Genomic DNA, 17,439 nt, shown 5'->3' with positions numbered 1-17,439 from the left:
TAACACAATTAGTATACAACTCTAGGATACAGTAAATACAAATAAATGACAAATTGCAGCAACAATAAAGTTTATTAAATAAATTATAAAAAACTGATAGATAGATAGATAGATAGATAGATAGATAGATAACTCTGGATTTAGATTTAGCATATAGATCAGTGTGTTTATAGTGCCTACTTTTATTTCTCCAATAATGCAATGCTGCAAAAGAAAGTTTGATATATCAAGGGATATAACTTTTAAAGCTTAAGGTTGAAAAAAGAGTTGTCTTCCGTTCCTGGTTTATTCAGTTTTCCTAACTTGTAAAACGTCTAATATCAACCAAAACATTTCGTAAATTATAAACTTTACCAACATATATGTATTATTTAATTGGAATTTATTATTGAGATGAGTATTATTCATTAATTTATTTATTGCGGACTATTATTCTCATCTTTTTAGTTGTTGTTTCACAACCTTTTGGCCAACTAGTCCTCTGGCCTTCGTCAGGTGGTAACCGCAACAGGATAGGAACTCTGAATCTCCTAACTGGCTTCTCAGCAATTACTGCCATCCATAGTTGTTGTCGTTTCACTACGTTTTGGGCCAAGTAAGCATCTGGCCGGCTTTGAGTAGGATTGAAACTGCTATCTTCGGACAGTTCTCACTTGGAATCATAGAGATTCAATGTCTCTATCTTCTGCGCTACGGGCCCCAATGCCGGCCAGAGGTTTACTTGGCCAAAAACGGAGTGAGACGACAACAACTATGGATGGCAGTAATTGCTGAGAAGGCAGTTAGGAGATTCGGAGTTCCTATCCTGTTGTGGTTACCACCTGACGAAGGCCAGAGGAATAGTTGGCTGAAATATCGTGAAACAGCAACTAAAAAGATAAGGATAATAGTCCACAATAAATAAAATTAATTCATCAACATAACACTAATTTTCTATAAAATTACTTAATTTTAATAATTTTGACATAATCTCTTTTAAAAAATTAAACTTTATTTTTAAAACCAAGTAAAATTGAATTCCTTAACGAAATATTCATGTCTCTAGAATACCGAAATGAACCGAAAAAAAAAACGGGATAGTATTTGCAAATTAATTCTTCTTTGTCAAATTCTTGAGCAATTCATACTGTTCATCAAGGAGTTTTTATTCACACCCACACACACAAAAAAAATCTCAACTCAGATGAAAAAAAATTAACATAATTAACCAATATCACATGCCTATTATATAAAATGTAAACAGAACGAAAGCAGATAGTTGTTGTATCAGTTTATTATTTATTTTTCCTTTACTGGCAAGGCAAAATATCTTGTGAACCAATGTATTAGCTGTGAAAATATAATTTTCAGAGCAAGGTAAGTGAAGGACCAAACTAGGCACGGCCAAAAAATTGAAAAATAAACAAATAGTTGGTTTTTTTTTAAACGAATTAAAATCTATTAAAATCCATTATTCTTGAGCAATTTTTTTCCAGAAATATAAATACATGAATTTTATCATATAAAAAGCAGAATAATATAAAACTTTTTCTACTATTTTTAATGGAATTTTAAATTAAAATATTTCCAAAACCTCACCATTCACTACCATTTTTGTCTCGATCGATTAAACATTTAAATATTTTTTTAAGGTTTTTGAACCAATTATTTTTTTTTTTTACCAATTAATTTTTTTTTGTCTAAATAGGATTTAAGATGATTTGCTATAAGAATATACAAAAATATTATAAGTGCCTGAATTTCAAATAATTCCAACTTTTTATATCACTCACTCGATTTGTGTCACGAAATTAAAAAAGCAAAATTTAATGATAGTTTAAAATAAATTACAGAGGACTGGATAGGGTTAAATAAACTTCATTTAGCCATGAACGTTTGATTTGATGATTAAGTAATGGGTTTAATTCTTCTTTAATAAGATATATATATATATATATATATATATATATATATATATATATATATATATATCGTATGTGTTAAAAACAACTTCTGCATCTCGTATCACACTTGGTCCACCATACGTGAATTAACAAGAAATTGCCGAAAGAAATGATCGTATTTTTAGCAAAATGCACAGTTATTTATTTATCGATTTTTTCTTTTTTCGTATGGATTCTTCAAAGCATTTCCTATTTAATGGTATATTAGCACTATTGGGCTCACTAAAAGAAAATTATTAACTTATTTTTCAAAGATTTAAAATAGCGTTTTTCGCAAAAATAATGAAAAATATAATTTACTTTCCTAATCTGAAAGATAATAATTACTATTTACATATTCAACGAATTTCACACTTGATACACAAAAGATGAAAAATTAAAAACATTCAAAATTCAGATTATCAGCCTTAAAATCTGCTACGTGCGCAGTCGTTTGTTTGTTTGTTTGTTTGTTTGTTTGTTTTATATACAATCTCACCATTCCCACAATACAATATATTTTGTTCAGTTTCGGCTGATTATTTAAGCATATTCGTACCCACAAATAAAGAAGCGAGGTTGTAGGCACAAAATTTATACATAAATATCGATTATGAAAAAAAAAAATACACCATTATAAAGTTCATTCATCACTTAATAATCGGTGAAAAATTCGTATTAATTGGATAATTACTTGATTTTGGTAGATTTTTAAAGAGAGACTCTATTAAAAAATACTTACTCCTTCCTTCCGTTTGGCCGTGTCTAGACTATACATATGGGCCAGGAACTATGGAAAAGATCCTGATTCTATTTATTTGCACAAAAAGTACAAGAATAATAATACAGAAGAAAAATTAAACCTGGTAATAGGACCATGAACCACGAAAACGACTGATGTAGACTATGCATGCACCTTTTACTGAATGAGTCACTTAATACATGAATCAGTCACATACTGATCCTGTCTATTGCCAAGTGAGAGCGATTTCACACTAGTGTGATATAGATATGACTAAATATATTCCTATTTATCTTTTTTCAATAAGATAATAGGTAAGATATAATCATTTCTCTATTACAATATTACAATAACTACGAATATATTGTTTATGTTTAGTAATATTACGCATATGAAATTAAATTTTAAAAAGTTAAGAGGGTATTAGCTTATCTCATCTCACTTATTCTTGCAAAGCCCTTCGGGATCTTTTTCTGTAGCTTAGAGTTCCAAGGAACCTGGGTTGAGAAATGTTGGTCCAGATTGATGGCTTCTAAAATGAACCAATCAAAATAAATGTATATTTTTCTGGTTATTTTAACATCTTAAATTTTTATTTGATATAAAATTATTGTTATTAAAATATTCTATTGTTGCAGGACCGATCATTGATGATCGGCCTTAAGATTAAGATTTGAAATGCAGGAAAAAAAAAGGTAACAGCAATGGTAACAAAGATATGAAAAACGTATATGAATGGTGTAAAAGATAGAGATCATATTTATTTGTACCAAAGGAACAAGAGTAATAACAGGCAAAATAAAAAAAAGGTTTAATGACGTTACTGGAACCTACATAGCAAGGGAAGGTTTGGTGACATCTCTGGAACCTGGATAGCAGAGAGGACGTCTCTGGAACCTAGACAGCGAGAGTAGGTTTAGTGACGTTTTGAATCTGGACAACAATGATCGGTCCTACAACACTATGTTGAAGTAACTGAATATTTTGTAGTTCAGTTTAAAGTATTTTCTCTTTCCTTTCAGTCCCTTCCACAAGTGAAGCAACAACAGAAGAAATCAGCACAGTTCAACTACCAACCATTTCAAGCATATTACCACGTAAGATTTTAAAATAAAATCGTTTTCTTTTTGTTTCACTCTCTTAGTTCTCCAAATTATCATTTCTTTTTAGAAAACAAAAGTTGGTGGAGATATTTTTGACCACTAATAAGGAATTCCTTCAAAGCCGTTTCTTTATGTTTGTATCATATTTCATTTTTTGCCAGCTTACATTCCAACCTTCCTCAAGCGTCTGTAATTCTCAAGAAATGTTCTGTTAAATGCTCTTTTTAATCAATGTTCTGACGCAATGGCTGTTCTTATTGCATAAAGTTATTTTCTACTACGCATGTTTGTACTGACTACTCAAATAGTAGTAGCAGGCCTCACTCGTTCAGGGTCAACCATGGGTGATGAATCTGTTGCCTACATTGTAGGCTGAGGGTTTGTTGAGTGTTGTTGAATGCTAGCCTGGGTGGTGTCATATGGAGAATAGACTGTTGCTCACATAGCATATCCCTCTTCTCCACGTCGCTTCTGCATTCAAAGGAACACTAAGTTGTTACACTTTGGCCTAAATGCCATCGCAGTAGCTGGTAGAACAAAGTTGTAGGCTCCACGCTGAATGTTTCCTCGGAGTTTTTTCCTGAAACCTTTTCCTATGGTGTGGATATTCCACAAGGCAATGGAGGTTTCAAATCAAGGTTTTATCTTCTTCCCCTAAATTGACTGCCTTCCAAGGCTGACGAGTTTTTCCTGAAGCAACTCAAATACCAGTAAGAGAATCAACGCGAATCTCAGTTAACTAACAGATTAAATTTACTACTTTTAGATGACAATAGAAAAAATGTTATCTGTTTGGTCACTCATGGGTAGTTTCAATTCCCGTAAAATCGTTTAATGTTCTTTCTATATTCTTTGTTTTATTTCTGTTTTAACTTGCCTGTAGTTGTTAGATGTTAGCTGGTTATATCGTTTGGTTTCCACTCTCAAAGATTTTCTTAATATTTTTCAGCTGTTTTCATCAATGCCGTGCATTATTATCCTCCCTTATTACTATTTATTTACTAGTTTTCACCTGATATTCAATAGTCAAGTTACCATTAATTATTTACACATTGTTTTATAATCATTCACCACATATCAAAGTTAAAAGCGACTTGAGGATAAGGGTCAATTGAATGATGAAAAATATTATTAAAGGATTGAAAATGATGAATAGAATGAACAAAGTTTGATTACTTATGAGAATAATGGATCAGTTAGAATACTTTGTTACTTCCAATCTATAATCAAAGATGGCAGCATACTCCTTCATCTTTGCTACTAAGACAAATCTCATTTCCTTTAACAATTATAAGAAACTATTTCAACCACCGATTGTCATGGCTAATAGCACCGTATCTGAGAGCTCAGCATCCAAACTAATCGGCCTGACATTTACAGACAACACGAATTCAAACAAATACATAGAAGACACTGCCAAGGCTGTTGCAAGACAGATGTACTCTCTGCCGAGCTAGAAAACTTATCACACTTACCAGTATCCTATGTATCTACAAAATCACATGCGTAAAGTACTGTTGTCATATCTGACCTGGTGCATTAAGCACTAAGCTCTACTTTTTGGATATGGTCTAACACAGAGTCTATAATTTAATATGTCGCACACTATCTAAGAATCTCCAGTCTCTGTTCTGTCACCGTAATGCTGCATTCTTGTGCTTGATTTACAAGTACTTTGATGGAATGTGCTCTGATGAGTGTGCTACACTCGTGCCCCTTTATATGAATACCCCTGATCGATGCGTCAGTAAGAAAGATCCCACCCAGTCACTGTAGAGGTCCCCAGGTACCGGAAGATGTTCTTCTCTAATAATTTCCTTCCTAGAACTGCTAGCTTTTGGAATTCCCTCCTGATTACTTTTCGCTGCTGTACTAACACACAGAAGTTTAAATATAATGTAAACAAGCATTTAACAGCATAAATCTCCTTTAGAATGCCGCTATTTCACAATATCCCTTTATGCCTTGGTGTGCATTAAGGTGAACAAAATTTTAAATAAATAAAAAATAATAATAATAAATTGTGATACAATCTTTCATCCTATTATAATGTAGAATACTTGTGCAGTTTACGAACCATGCTGAAATAATAACCTTATTATTCAAAAAGACATTTTATACATGGGAAGAATGAGGGTTTTTCAACTATTTTGTACTTTCATCTAACAATTTAATAAATAAAAATAAATAAACATTGAATTTAACTTGAAAATCCTATCCAAAATATAGCAGGCTCCATAAACTGCACATGCACCTAAGGTACATTTAATGTGCATCTATAACCAAAAATATGTCAGGATTCTCAAAGATGATACACCCTATTGTCAAAGATATTTTAAAATGTATAATTAACCTTGATAACTTCTGCTTCATTTCAGTTATCTACGTACACAACATATTTTTTTAAATTAATTTTACTAAGTTTTTGAAAAGAAACTATGCTAATGGAAATGATAGGCATACGGAAAAAGAAAGTTTTTCTTCATTGTAGTAAGAAGACGAGTTCTTGCTGTGGATTTTTTTTATGAGGAGGAACCAGAGACTAGTGCTTAGTTGAATGCTTTCCGGGGAAATAATGATAGAATAGAGAAAGACTAACAACGGTTCTTCTATGAGAAAGAAGCTGCATAAAAGAGGAAATTACAAAGTCGATTTTGTACTTTGTTAAAGTAAGAAAGAGTATCCTGAAAGGCACCTCCTCAGAAGTGGCAACAGTACTTCGTCTTAGGACTTATCTGAATCTTATATAAACAGAGGATTGGATCAAGAGTCAGGTACTTTAAGGAGCAGCAGAATGAGCTTACCATTTTTCTCGCGACTTCAATGATCAGATAAATATTTTGTTGTTTGTTTGTTTGTTTGTATGTTTGTTTGTTTGTTTTTTTGCTGTACTTTTTTTTACATTTTTTTCTTATTGTTTTTTAGCCGTCTGTAATTCATGGGATGACGGTATGTTGGATGAGACTATCATTCCTGACACAGCAATTTTGTTGGTTCCACCCGGAGACGATTCTGATGCCATTCGACCTGGAAACAGCTGGGCAACATCAACAACTAAAAATCGAGAAATAACTTTACAAGTTGGAGACGATCTCAACCGTGGGGGGTTTGTGGCGCTTATAGAAAAATACAACGTTAAAACGTTTACAGTGATTTTGTCAAATCCTACAGGTGACGAGAAAACATTCCCGGTAATTAATTTGTTTCTTTTACTTTTATTCCACAAATGAAATTTGCCCATTGATTGCATGAGCATTCTAACCAATATATCTTAAATATGCCTTATATAGGTAGTTTTAAAAAAATGTATACCCATTTTGAACATTTACACAATAAAAAAAGACATGTTGTTTTGTTAGAACACTACCAATGTAATTCATTTTTAATAGAATAATTTGAATCCCGGTTTTAATGATAGCAGAATGACGAAACTTTAAAGATATTAGATCCCTCTTTTTCTTTTTGCAATCTAACCAAGCAGGTAAATTGGAAGAAGGGGTTTTATTGAATACTGTCCATACCCACCTAACCTAAAAACTCTGGGCTTTTTTAATACACACATCTAAATGTTGGTAATTGTCTGTATTTTTGAGATGAGGTGTTTTCATTGATTGAGATTGTCGGACTGACTTCCTCATCTTGGTTGTTATTGTCACAAGACTCTTAACAAACGGTTCCCCAGTTCGATATAAAACACCTGACGAAGGCCGGAGGGCAAAACGGCCAAAACGTTGTGACAATAACAATCAAGATGAGGAAGTCAGTCCGACAATCTCAATCACATCTAAAAGTTGTTTTGTGTTATAAAATTTGAGACGGTCACCGAACTAAAGACATTAATTGGATGTGAATATGTGTAAATAACAAAAGAATTATTCAACATTGTATGCGATTCCATTGCTTCATCGTGGCAGCAGTGCTTGGATCATTACGGACTCCATTTTGAGGACATAAGGTTATAATACAAAATTGTGATTTACTACATTTTGAAACTTAAATTAATTTTAGCAAATATCTACTTTATAACAACTCAAAATGTGTATATCTGTTTTTGAGACATTCTATATTTATCATACGCTGCTATAATCTGTACACTCATTGACGCACTGATTATACTAATTGTCAGCTTCTTAACTAGCTGATTCAGTTATAAGATGAACAGTACATACAAGTTCTAAATTCATTTTTTTTTATCCACAAGATTTTATTTGTAAAACTGGATCAATTTTACCATTCTGTAGTGCTTAAATAATGTCAAATTATTTAGAAAATTTTCAAAACATGCTATTACGACAAATCCCGGTTCTATTCTAGAATAGCGATGGTTGAGAAGAAAGAAAATTCACCGATCACTGACTATCGATCCAAAGTGGAAAAAATATTTACAAACTATTTTGCAGAGCAAAGAGAAGGGTGTTGTGGGGACTCACCGATGCATAAGAGGCGAACTCTTCTGAACTGTATGAGTAAACCAAGAGGTACGACTCTCGGAGTAGCCTGTGTACTTTGTAGTTTGCCGTCCTGGTAGTACGTGCTACAACTGTTGCTCTTTGTGTATTCTGTTCTGTTCAACATATTTTACCTTTCTAACCCATATCCGTGTCCGTGTTTTTCCTTAATGACCTTCCCAGGCCACAACACACATCAAGTGGTTTTTGCATATCAAATTGTTGAAAATATGTAATTACTTTTTTGAACAAGTGAAACATTTTGCATTACAAAATAAATTAACGTTCATAGAATGTGCTAATAACATGACCCAGACCAAGGGCTATCTCTTATATATTGTTCACTGCTGAGCTCTGATATCATCCAAGGGAAACAGAAAAAAGATAATAAAAAAGGATGCATCTGATTAGATAAATTAAATAACATAGAATCTCTTTAAGAATAAATTCTGGTTGTTAGGAAATATTCTGTTGTCACAAGAAAATGTACATGCGTATTATCTGATAAAACAAACATCTTCATTAACCACAACTGAATAGAAAAGAAAATACAGCAGCAAAACTTGGCATCATCATACCAACCAAATCTGAGAGACAACTTTTAAAAACAATGACCTGCACAAAACAGAAAGCAAGACGGTGACAAAGTATAAAGCCCCCATATATGATACAAAAAGAAAATCATCATCATTCCAATTATATAATAGGAGCCAAATGTTTCATAATGACGAATTTAGAAAGTATTCCGGGAGAACCAGGTGATAAAGAACCCCAAATTATTACACTTAAGGAAACGACTAAAATTCTAACAAAAAACAAAAAAAAACGCCCTGTTGGCGCCTGTAAATAGCATATGATTGTCTTCCATTTGGAAGAATATGTAATCACTGTGCTAATAAAAAGAATAAGAAATAAAGCAATTGATTAAAAAGAGGAATAAAAGCGTATGTGCTTCCATTTATTTCAGAGAGGGTCTGGTTTTTCTTTTTTCCTTCTTCTCGTTCCTTATTCCTGATCACTGCACTAGCCAGTAATTTTACAGGCTTTCTTTCTGCTCCAGGAAGATGCCGTGTTGATAAAAACATCAAACAGTTTTTCTTTTTACTTTTTTGTAGTACATGCCACAATCAATGTGCCAGCATGAATTCATAAGTATTGCTTTATTTTTACAGCCAGCAAATGCTCAGGCAAAGGTACAATTCAATAAAGACCTTGGATTTACAACTATGAAACTCATTATTAAACCATTACGCAAAGATCAAGTTGTTATAACTGCTGTTTCACTCAAACTCTGCACTGGTAAGATCCAATTATCATTTTAATTATGTGATATTTTCTTTGTTTTACTTTGTTAATTTAACGGGAACCCAGGTTATTGAAACGAGAAAAAAAAACACTGATTTATTTGCATTCTACGTTTTTTATTTTTACTGATATATTTATATTATTTCATGTTATTGTTTTGATAAATTGTTACCTTTTATTATTATTTTTATTTTGTTGTAATAATTATCGTATTCTAGTGTTACTTTTTTTTCAGTCACGTGGATATTTTATTTGTTGCTTTTTTATTATTTTGTTGATGCGAAAAGTAAATTCGTATGAATCAGCATAGTAATATTCATTCTGTTATTGACATTGGAAGGGACTACGTAAATGTTACCAATATCCATGTGTAAGTAGAGGAGTATCAGACATAAATAGACTTGTTTTCTCTATCGGAGAAATTTCGCTGTTATCCTATTTGGTCACATACTGACCATTCAGCTTGCAGGACATTCATTTCATCTGTCTCCTGAAGAACTAATTCAGCCCCTTTGAAAATCATGGTCGGTTAACATAGAGATTCCTGAAAACAACGATGAAAGACGCCCCCCCCCCTCCCCCCTCTCTCTCTCTCTCTCTCTCTCTCTCTCTCTCTCTCTCTCTCTCTCTCTCTTGTTCCTGTCCACTGGACGCTTTAGCATTGACTATTTTCGTCTGAAGATAACTGCTTACAGACTTTGCCAAAAGAACTTTTTATTTTCCTTGAACACTGTCCTACTTTCTTCGATGTACAAAACAAACGGTGCAGGTAATTGAATAAACCCTTTCGTTGTTGTTATAAAAATTGTTTTGTATTTTTTCTTTTGTGCAAGATAAATGACGTTGAACCTGGTCAGAACTAAAATGGGTGACCATTTATGAATATCAGGTCCTATACGTGTTCTCTACTTATCTTATCATTATTTCAAGTTGGCTTGGACTGTTTCTTGCCACAAGAATTAAGCAGTGCCAATTCAGAAGAGGTGTAGTTGGAGATTTCACAACCTTTACTTTACAATTACATGTGCAGTTACTCTTATAGTGAATATTATTATGAACGGGGGCCATGAACTGGTGCTATGGAAACGATTGGATTAGAACCAAACTTTCCGTTCATATGGTTCAATGCCACATGGTTACCCATATTATTGTTACTCCCCTCCCTCACAAAATACAGGAGTATTCAACAATTTATGAAAAAAATAATGTTTGTGTGACTAAATAAATAATACTACTATTACATAAATTAAAAAAAATAATAAAAAGCAACAAATTACAAAAATATACAACTCAACAATGTAAAGTGGAATGAACCTCGGATAGAGAGCTAAACAGCAGAGGCAGTCATCAGAGGAGACAACCCCTTCAATCTAGTGTTTCGGCCCTTAACTATATTTATCCAAATAAAAAAGATGAGTTTAATCTAGAAAAGTGCTGAAAAAAGTTTTAAAAATTCAATGTGGAAATTTGTTGATATCAAAAGAAAAAGTTAATCCCCTGAAGAACAACCATTAACAAATCGTTCAATTGTAACAAAATTTAATATTACGTGTTATAAATAAACAACGTTGTAATTATTAAAGTATACAAAAATGTGGTTTGATGAGAAAGCACGAACCCATAATTCAAATGAATAAACTTTGTTTTTTTTTATCATTTATTATACCTATATTATCATCAAAATGGCGTGCTGTTAATAAACCGATAATAGAGCATAGTAATTTGAAATGCTGTATATATATATAAGGGTAGGTCGATTTTTCACTTTTCTCAAAATATTAAAAATGGCACTTACCGAAAGTTGCATCTGGACTTATTAAGTACTCATGAAAAAAATTAGATCCAATGCTTGAGCGGTTTTTTTAGCGTTTTATATCAAAGTTGTAGACAAAAATATACTGAAAATTCTTTGTTTTTGCAAGGTTTGTCTCGAATATTCGTGTGAATACCAAAGAATTTCAGTATTTCAAATCAGGAGATTTTTATAAAAAATAATGTTACTTTAACAAATCATAAATAATCTTCAAATTGAAAATCTGCAACCCCCTTTTCATTTTTTTACTTTGAGAGTCAAAACTCATCAAGGCTCTGTGGCAATTTTAGGATAAGGGTTAAGTAATGAGTAGATGTTCTGCACTCTGTCAAGACAGGAAAGGGTATTTTTTAGAGCTCCACCCCAGATGTGGCAGGAGTACTCCCTCTTAGAACAAAATTGTTTTTTGCACAAGTAGAGGATCGCGGTGGAAGTGAGATACCTCCTGAAGTGGTTAGGGATCTGATGTAGGTATTTCATTTTAGATTCAGGGTAAAAATGAGTCCCAGAAGTTTATCAAAACAGGGTGCTTCATCAAGGCACGAGATGTTCGTTTCATTTGGGATAAACTGGGGATATAAGCGTTAGTGGTGAACAGATAGCAGTTTGATTTTGGATGTATTAAAGCTGACCAGCTATTCCTTGCCCCATTGCAGCACATGTTTAAGGTCAGAGGAGAGAGAATCAGAAAACTTCTGATCTTTGTCGGCTTTTGTAGTGTTGCCATAGATGGTAGTATTGTCTGCATAGATGTCGACAAATGATCGAAGAATATGATTTGTGAGGTCCTTGGTAAAGATAAGGAAGTGAGTTGAGCTCAATATGGATCCTTGGGGCATGCCAGCATTAATACTGTGACCTACGTATTTCTGCCCATTAATGACCACTTTAATAGACCTATCAGGACGAAAAGATTTAGTGATTGAGACGACATTTCCAGCTATTCCATTGCTAGAGATTTTATGAAGTAAACCTTTGTGTCAGACCCTATCAAATGCCTTAGATATGCTAAGAGCTACTGCTCTAGAAATGAAATCTTTATCAATAAATTCACTGAGTCTGTGTGATGTCACAATTAGCGCATCAGCTGTTGATATCACAGAGCGGAAACCATATTGTATGTCACTGAAAAGGTTATTTTTGTTGAGATGATTGACAAGTTCTCCATTTATCATAGAGTTGCATTAGCAAACTGTCTTTTCATGTTATGAATTAAGCGGTAAAATTTCAATATCTTAAAATTGATTTTTTTCTGTTATAAGTGAAAATATAACACACAAACAAATAAGAAAAAGACGAAAAATTATTTTGATAGATATGTAGTCAAATTGCTCCATATAAGAGCCCTTAGACAAAAATGATGGTCTCAATTTTTGACTACAAACTTTGGCTGTAATGTGTTTATGTCTTGATTGAAAACCATCTACAGTTTGTGATGCTTCTGTTGTTAACTTGACTGCCCATTCCACACCGTGAGAATGTGAGAGCAAATCTGGCAAGTCAAGCTTGTTCCCATTAAATAATGATTCTCGAAGTTCAGAATCAGAAAAATCTTCCGTCATTGATGGTTCAAAAATACCACATAATGTCAAATCTATTATGTCCCATGAGTTGTATTAAAATTAGTATTTGGTATTCTTTTTAATCGTTTCTTGGTTGACTCCCCACTCCTGAAAGAATATAAAATTAATTGAATATTAAAAAATTTCAATGTGTACTGCTTTAATAATTATGGTGAAATTAGATAAAATCTTAAAAATGTTTGTATAAATTGGAATAAATAATTGAGTCATTGATATATGAATAAATGTTTACTTACCTAATGGCCAAAATTCTTTTTAAAGCTTCTTCTCTTACTTCAACTTCCTATGTTTTCATGCAGTAAACAAAATGCATTGCCTTGTATGTTTTTAATGCAATCTGCTGGATTTCACGAGGCTGCTCCTTAATCCTCTGGATCATATGAAAAATGTGCAATTGCTGATTGTGGAATTTATTATTTTTTTAAATTTCAAACCAACAAATGACATACACGTTTACAATAAAATTTATTTACCTCTGGAGTTTTGTTGTGAGGCTTTGTGGGTATGCACCACGAGCCCATAAACACATGAGTCTGATAGCTAAAGTTAGCCATCTTGCCTAGTTTAAAGGGCCAATTTTCCATGGAGCATATCTAGAGTCAACCTACCTCTAGAAATACCTACTGTGTATTCATGCAGTAATCTTTGGCCACAACAGAGGTAATTTATTTCATCAATTTTCAAAATTGAATCCAGAGGACTGCTGATAGTGGAAAATGATATTTGGGGTAAATCATGACAATCATTTCAACATAATTTCCATAGGGGCCCACAGAATGTTGTAAGGCCTTTTGCACAACCATCCATGTTTTTAAAAAGAGCCCTGAAAGGTTGTTCATTATGGTGCAAAGAGCAACCAATTGTATGAAGATTTCTTTTTAATTTTTTTTTTCTAAAATTGCAACCATTCCACCTTCACAACCTGTGTTGGCATTAGTGTTGTCAACAAGGATAGCCTTGATAGTATTTTCCCTGTTGAATTCATGCAAAACATCCATCACTTGCTCTGCATGAACAGCACTTGTTGCACCACTGTTAGGAAGAACTCTGTGTGTCAGATATTTACTTTCATATGTTGTCTCTATTGTAAAAGTTAAATGATGTTCTGGTCCCTTAGATTTTTCATAGTTTTATGTCCATTTCCCTCCATAATTTCTTTATAAAACAATGTATCCTTATCTATTCTCCCATCAACTCCAATGCATATCAGATTTTCCACAATTTCATTATGGTTTTGGGGGCAGTTGTTTTCACTTTAGTTTTTGTCATGTCCACTTTACTTTTATCAATAAGAATATTTCTTACATTAATATTGGGTATAATAAAGCCCATAGCCTGCAAATCAAAGAGCAAGGCATTGGCAAGACTGGCTCCAAGATTAGAAGATATACCCCCCACTGACTAACTCAAGAGCATTTTTGGGAAATTTGATAAGGCTATAAGGCCCTTTTGGATAACTCTTTGGCTACAAATATTCTTCTTCTGTTTCTTCACTTTGAGAAGACGAGTAAGAGGGGGAGGAAATATTACTCTGGAAATTTGAAGTTGAACGTGTTGGTGATGAATGTACATTTTTTATTTACCCCTCTCGTTCCTTTTTACTTTTTTATATCACTTTTATCAAGTGGACAAAGCTGAAAAGTTCCTTTCGGTCCTATTTTACTCCTCTGATCCTTTAGGTATTTACATTCCTCAACTGGAACCTGAAAAATCAGATTTTACTTATATTAAAATACATCTAAACAGATTAATATAAAAATTAGTTTGCATTAAAATATGGAAATTGGTTTGGATATAAGATTATCTCACAAAGACATTGGAAAAAAATAGAAAACAACTTACCTTTTGTTGAAGAGGACAGGTGCAAATAATGTGCCAATCTGGCAATTTTCTTTATTGCATTTTACATGAGGGCCGTCACAACTTAAAACTGTCAGATTGCAAGAACAGGATGAAATATCAAATAGCGAATCCAGTTTTTCTATCCAGAATTTCTTTTGGTAAGGGGGGAGAGATTTTCGATTCATTTGTTTGGCCTTCTGTAAATATAGTATAGTCACCTTTTTTAAAATAGTCATTTGACTTCAAAGAGATAAATATGGATTAATCGCTTTCCAAATATCCATGACTTCCTTTGTTATTAATTTGAAAATAGCAAAAGTTGAAAGGTGAGGATAAGTATTTATTAAATAGTAACTATATTGAATAATTTGTCTGTAAATTAGAGATTCGTTTTATTTAATGGTATAGGTAGATCGGAAAATTTCATTACATTTTTACTGCGAGTTGAAATTGTAGATTTTCGGGACATTTTGAATAAAATATCTGGAAAAAATACACTCAGAAATTAAATTATACAAATAATTTTAAAATAAATTTGATTTAAAAATTTGGTGTCTCTGCACTTATGTTACTTTGCTATTTTTAAAAATCGTATTTTCAAGTTAAATTCGATGTAAAAATAGTTTCCTAAATAATAATGTTATTATTTCAGCACGGTAACATAAGTGCACCAGTACCAAATTTAAAAAAAATAAATTTGATAAAATTTGAAATAAATACAAAAATAAACACTATCTTTTTAAAATAGAAACAAATTAGAATAATTATATACGTTGTCTTTTTTTATATTTAAGTCAATTTTAATGAAAAATTGAAACGATATTTAAAGACAAAAATTAGGTGCAGATATAATTCAACAGTTTATTAAAAATGTAAACACGAACACGCATGCAATAAAGTTTTATTTTTTTTAATGAATAAACACTATCTTTTTAAAATAGAAACAAATCAGAATAATTATATACGTTGTATTTTTTATATGTAAGTCTATTTTAATGAAAAATTGAAGCAAGATTTAAAGAGAAAATTAGGTGCAGAAATAATTCAACCGTTTATTAAAAGCGTAAACAGCAAAGATAAAACCGCACGGGGGTCGTAATTTCAACTGGTGGTTCCGTATACTTACTCAACAAATAAAACTTCCATATATAGAGATATTTATATATTAAATGAAATATTATAACGTTTTAATTCCTTTTTATTTTGGATATTTTCGTTTAATCTATAAAAACACAGAATTAATAAACTTTAAAATATTTATTATTATAATGTATTGTATTTTGTTTTGTTTTGTTAATACTTGGATTTTATTTAAGCGATATGTACCCGATATGTATATATATATATATATATGTTTTATTTTTTTATTACCGTTTTATCTGTTTGGCTACATATGTTTCAGATGTTGGACCATGTTTACGATCCAACAGCCTCGTCAGAGGCTGTTGGATCGTAAACATGGTCCAACATCTGAAACGTGGTCTAACATCTGAAATATATGTAACCAAACAGATAAAACGATAATAAAAAAAATAAAACACATATTTACTCTGTAATAGTATTGAGCACTCTCTTCAAGTTTTTACTAATTACCAGTTATACCAATATATATATATATATATATATATATATATATATATATATATATATATATGAGAGACAAAGCAACAATCACAACTCTTTGCATAACTAATTTGCATGACTATTTTTTGAACAGTTCATAGTAAACAAATATTCATTTGTAATTGTACTATCTTCTTTTATATATATATATATATATATATATATATATATATATATATATATATATATATATATATATGCAAAAGATTACTCGATATTAATAGTAATTAAAGTGATTTAATATAAAATGGGTAAATGGATAAATTCTTGGCCTTCGGGCCGGGATCAAAGTGTAGTATCTGTTCCGGCAGATACTACACTTAAGATAATTTGTACCAGTCAATGGAGGGGAAACCCTCTATACTGGGACAATTATTATTTTTGGTAACCAGAGTGCCCCCCTTTTTGCCTACTTTTAGGGGAGCTGGTTTTTACCTCACATTAAAAACGGCCTTGTGCCTAATTTGCTCAGTGGGGGAGCAAATAAATACCATCTGTTCCGGCAGATGCTGCACTTAAGATAATTTGTACCAGTCAATGGAGGGGAAACCCTCTATACTGGGAACCGCCTGGGTAATACCTAGGAGGTCCACTCTCCCAGGCCTTGCCACCGGGCTTTCCGGTGGGGCAAGTTTATTGCTTGCTGCCTGAGGCGCCCCGACCGGGGAATGCCGACGGGGTTACTCAGGCAATTTTTAAAATTGCAGGAGTGCCCCTCCTTTAGGGGAGCCTGCGGGGTTCCCACTTTCCGGCCTTGTGCCACATAATGCTGATGTGGGCAGCATTTAAATAAAAACCCTCTATACTGGGACAATTATTATTTTTGGTAACCAGAGTGCCTCCTTTTTGCCTACTTTTAGGGGAGCTGGTTTTTACCTCACATTAAAAACGGCCTTGTGCCTAATTTGCTCAGTGGGGGAGCAAATAAATACGATCTGTTCTTCAGATGCTGCACTTCTATTTCTTGTTCTCTTTCGGTGGAGGAGAAATCCTTCACGACTGAGACAATTTTTATTTTTGTACCTTTTCTCCACGTTAAAAAACGACCCTGGTGTCTA

The 17,439-nt window shown here is 32.6% G+C and overlaps 1 protein-coding gene across 1 annotated transcript in view; it reads left to right on the top strand.

The window, feature by feature from the left end:
• The window catches only part of LOC145283927 (uncharacterized), a 170,240-nt gene that overhangs the window by 76,885 nt on the left and 75,916 nt on the right, over positions 1–17,439 (top strand). Inside the window, exons 16-18 of the mRNA XM_080133027.1 lie at positions 3,687–3,761; positions 6,693–6,958; positions 9,388–9,514. Of these exons, the coding sequence (XP_079989153.1) occupies positions 3,687–3,761; positions 6,693–6,958; positions 9,388–9,514 (468 nt within the window). The remainder of the gene's footprint in view (positions 1–3,686; positions 3,762–6,692; positions 6,959–9,387; positions 9,515–17,439) is intronic.

This window comes from Euprymna scolopes, chromosome 8, assembly GCF_053919585.1.
Source record: "Euprymna scolopes isolate OS-2025 chromosome 8, ASM5391958v1, whole genome shotgun sequence".
NCBI classification, from domain to species: domain Eukaryota; kingdom Metazoa; phylum Mollusca; class Cephalopoda; order Sepiida; family Sepiolidae; genus Euprymna; species Euprymna scolopes.
Note: the sequence above shows the minus strand (reverse complement) of the source record. Positions and strands in the feature narration are given on the sequence as shown.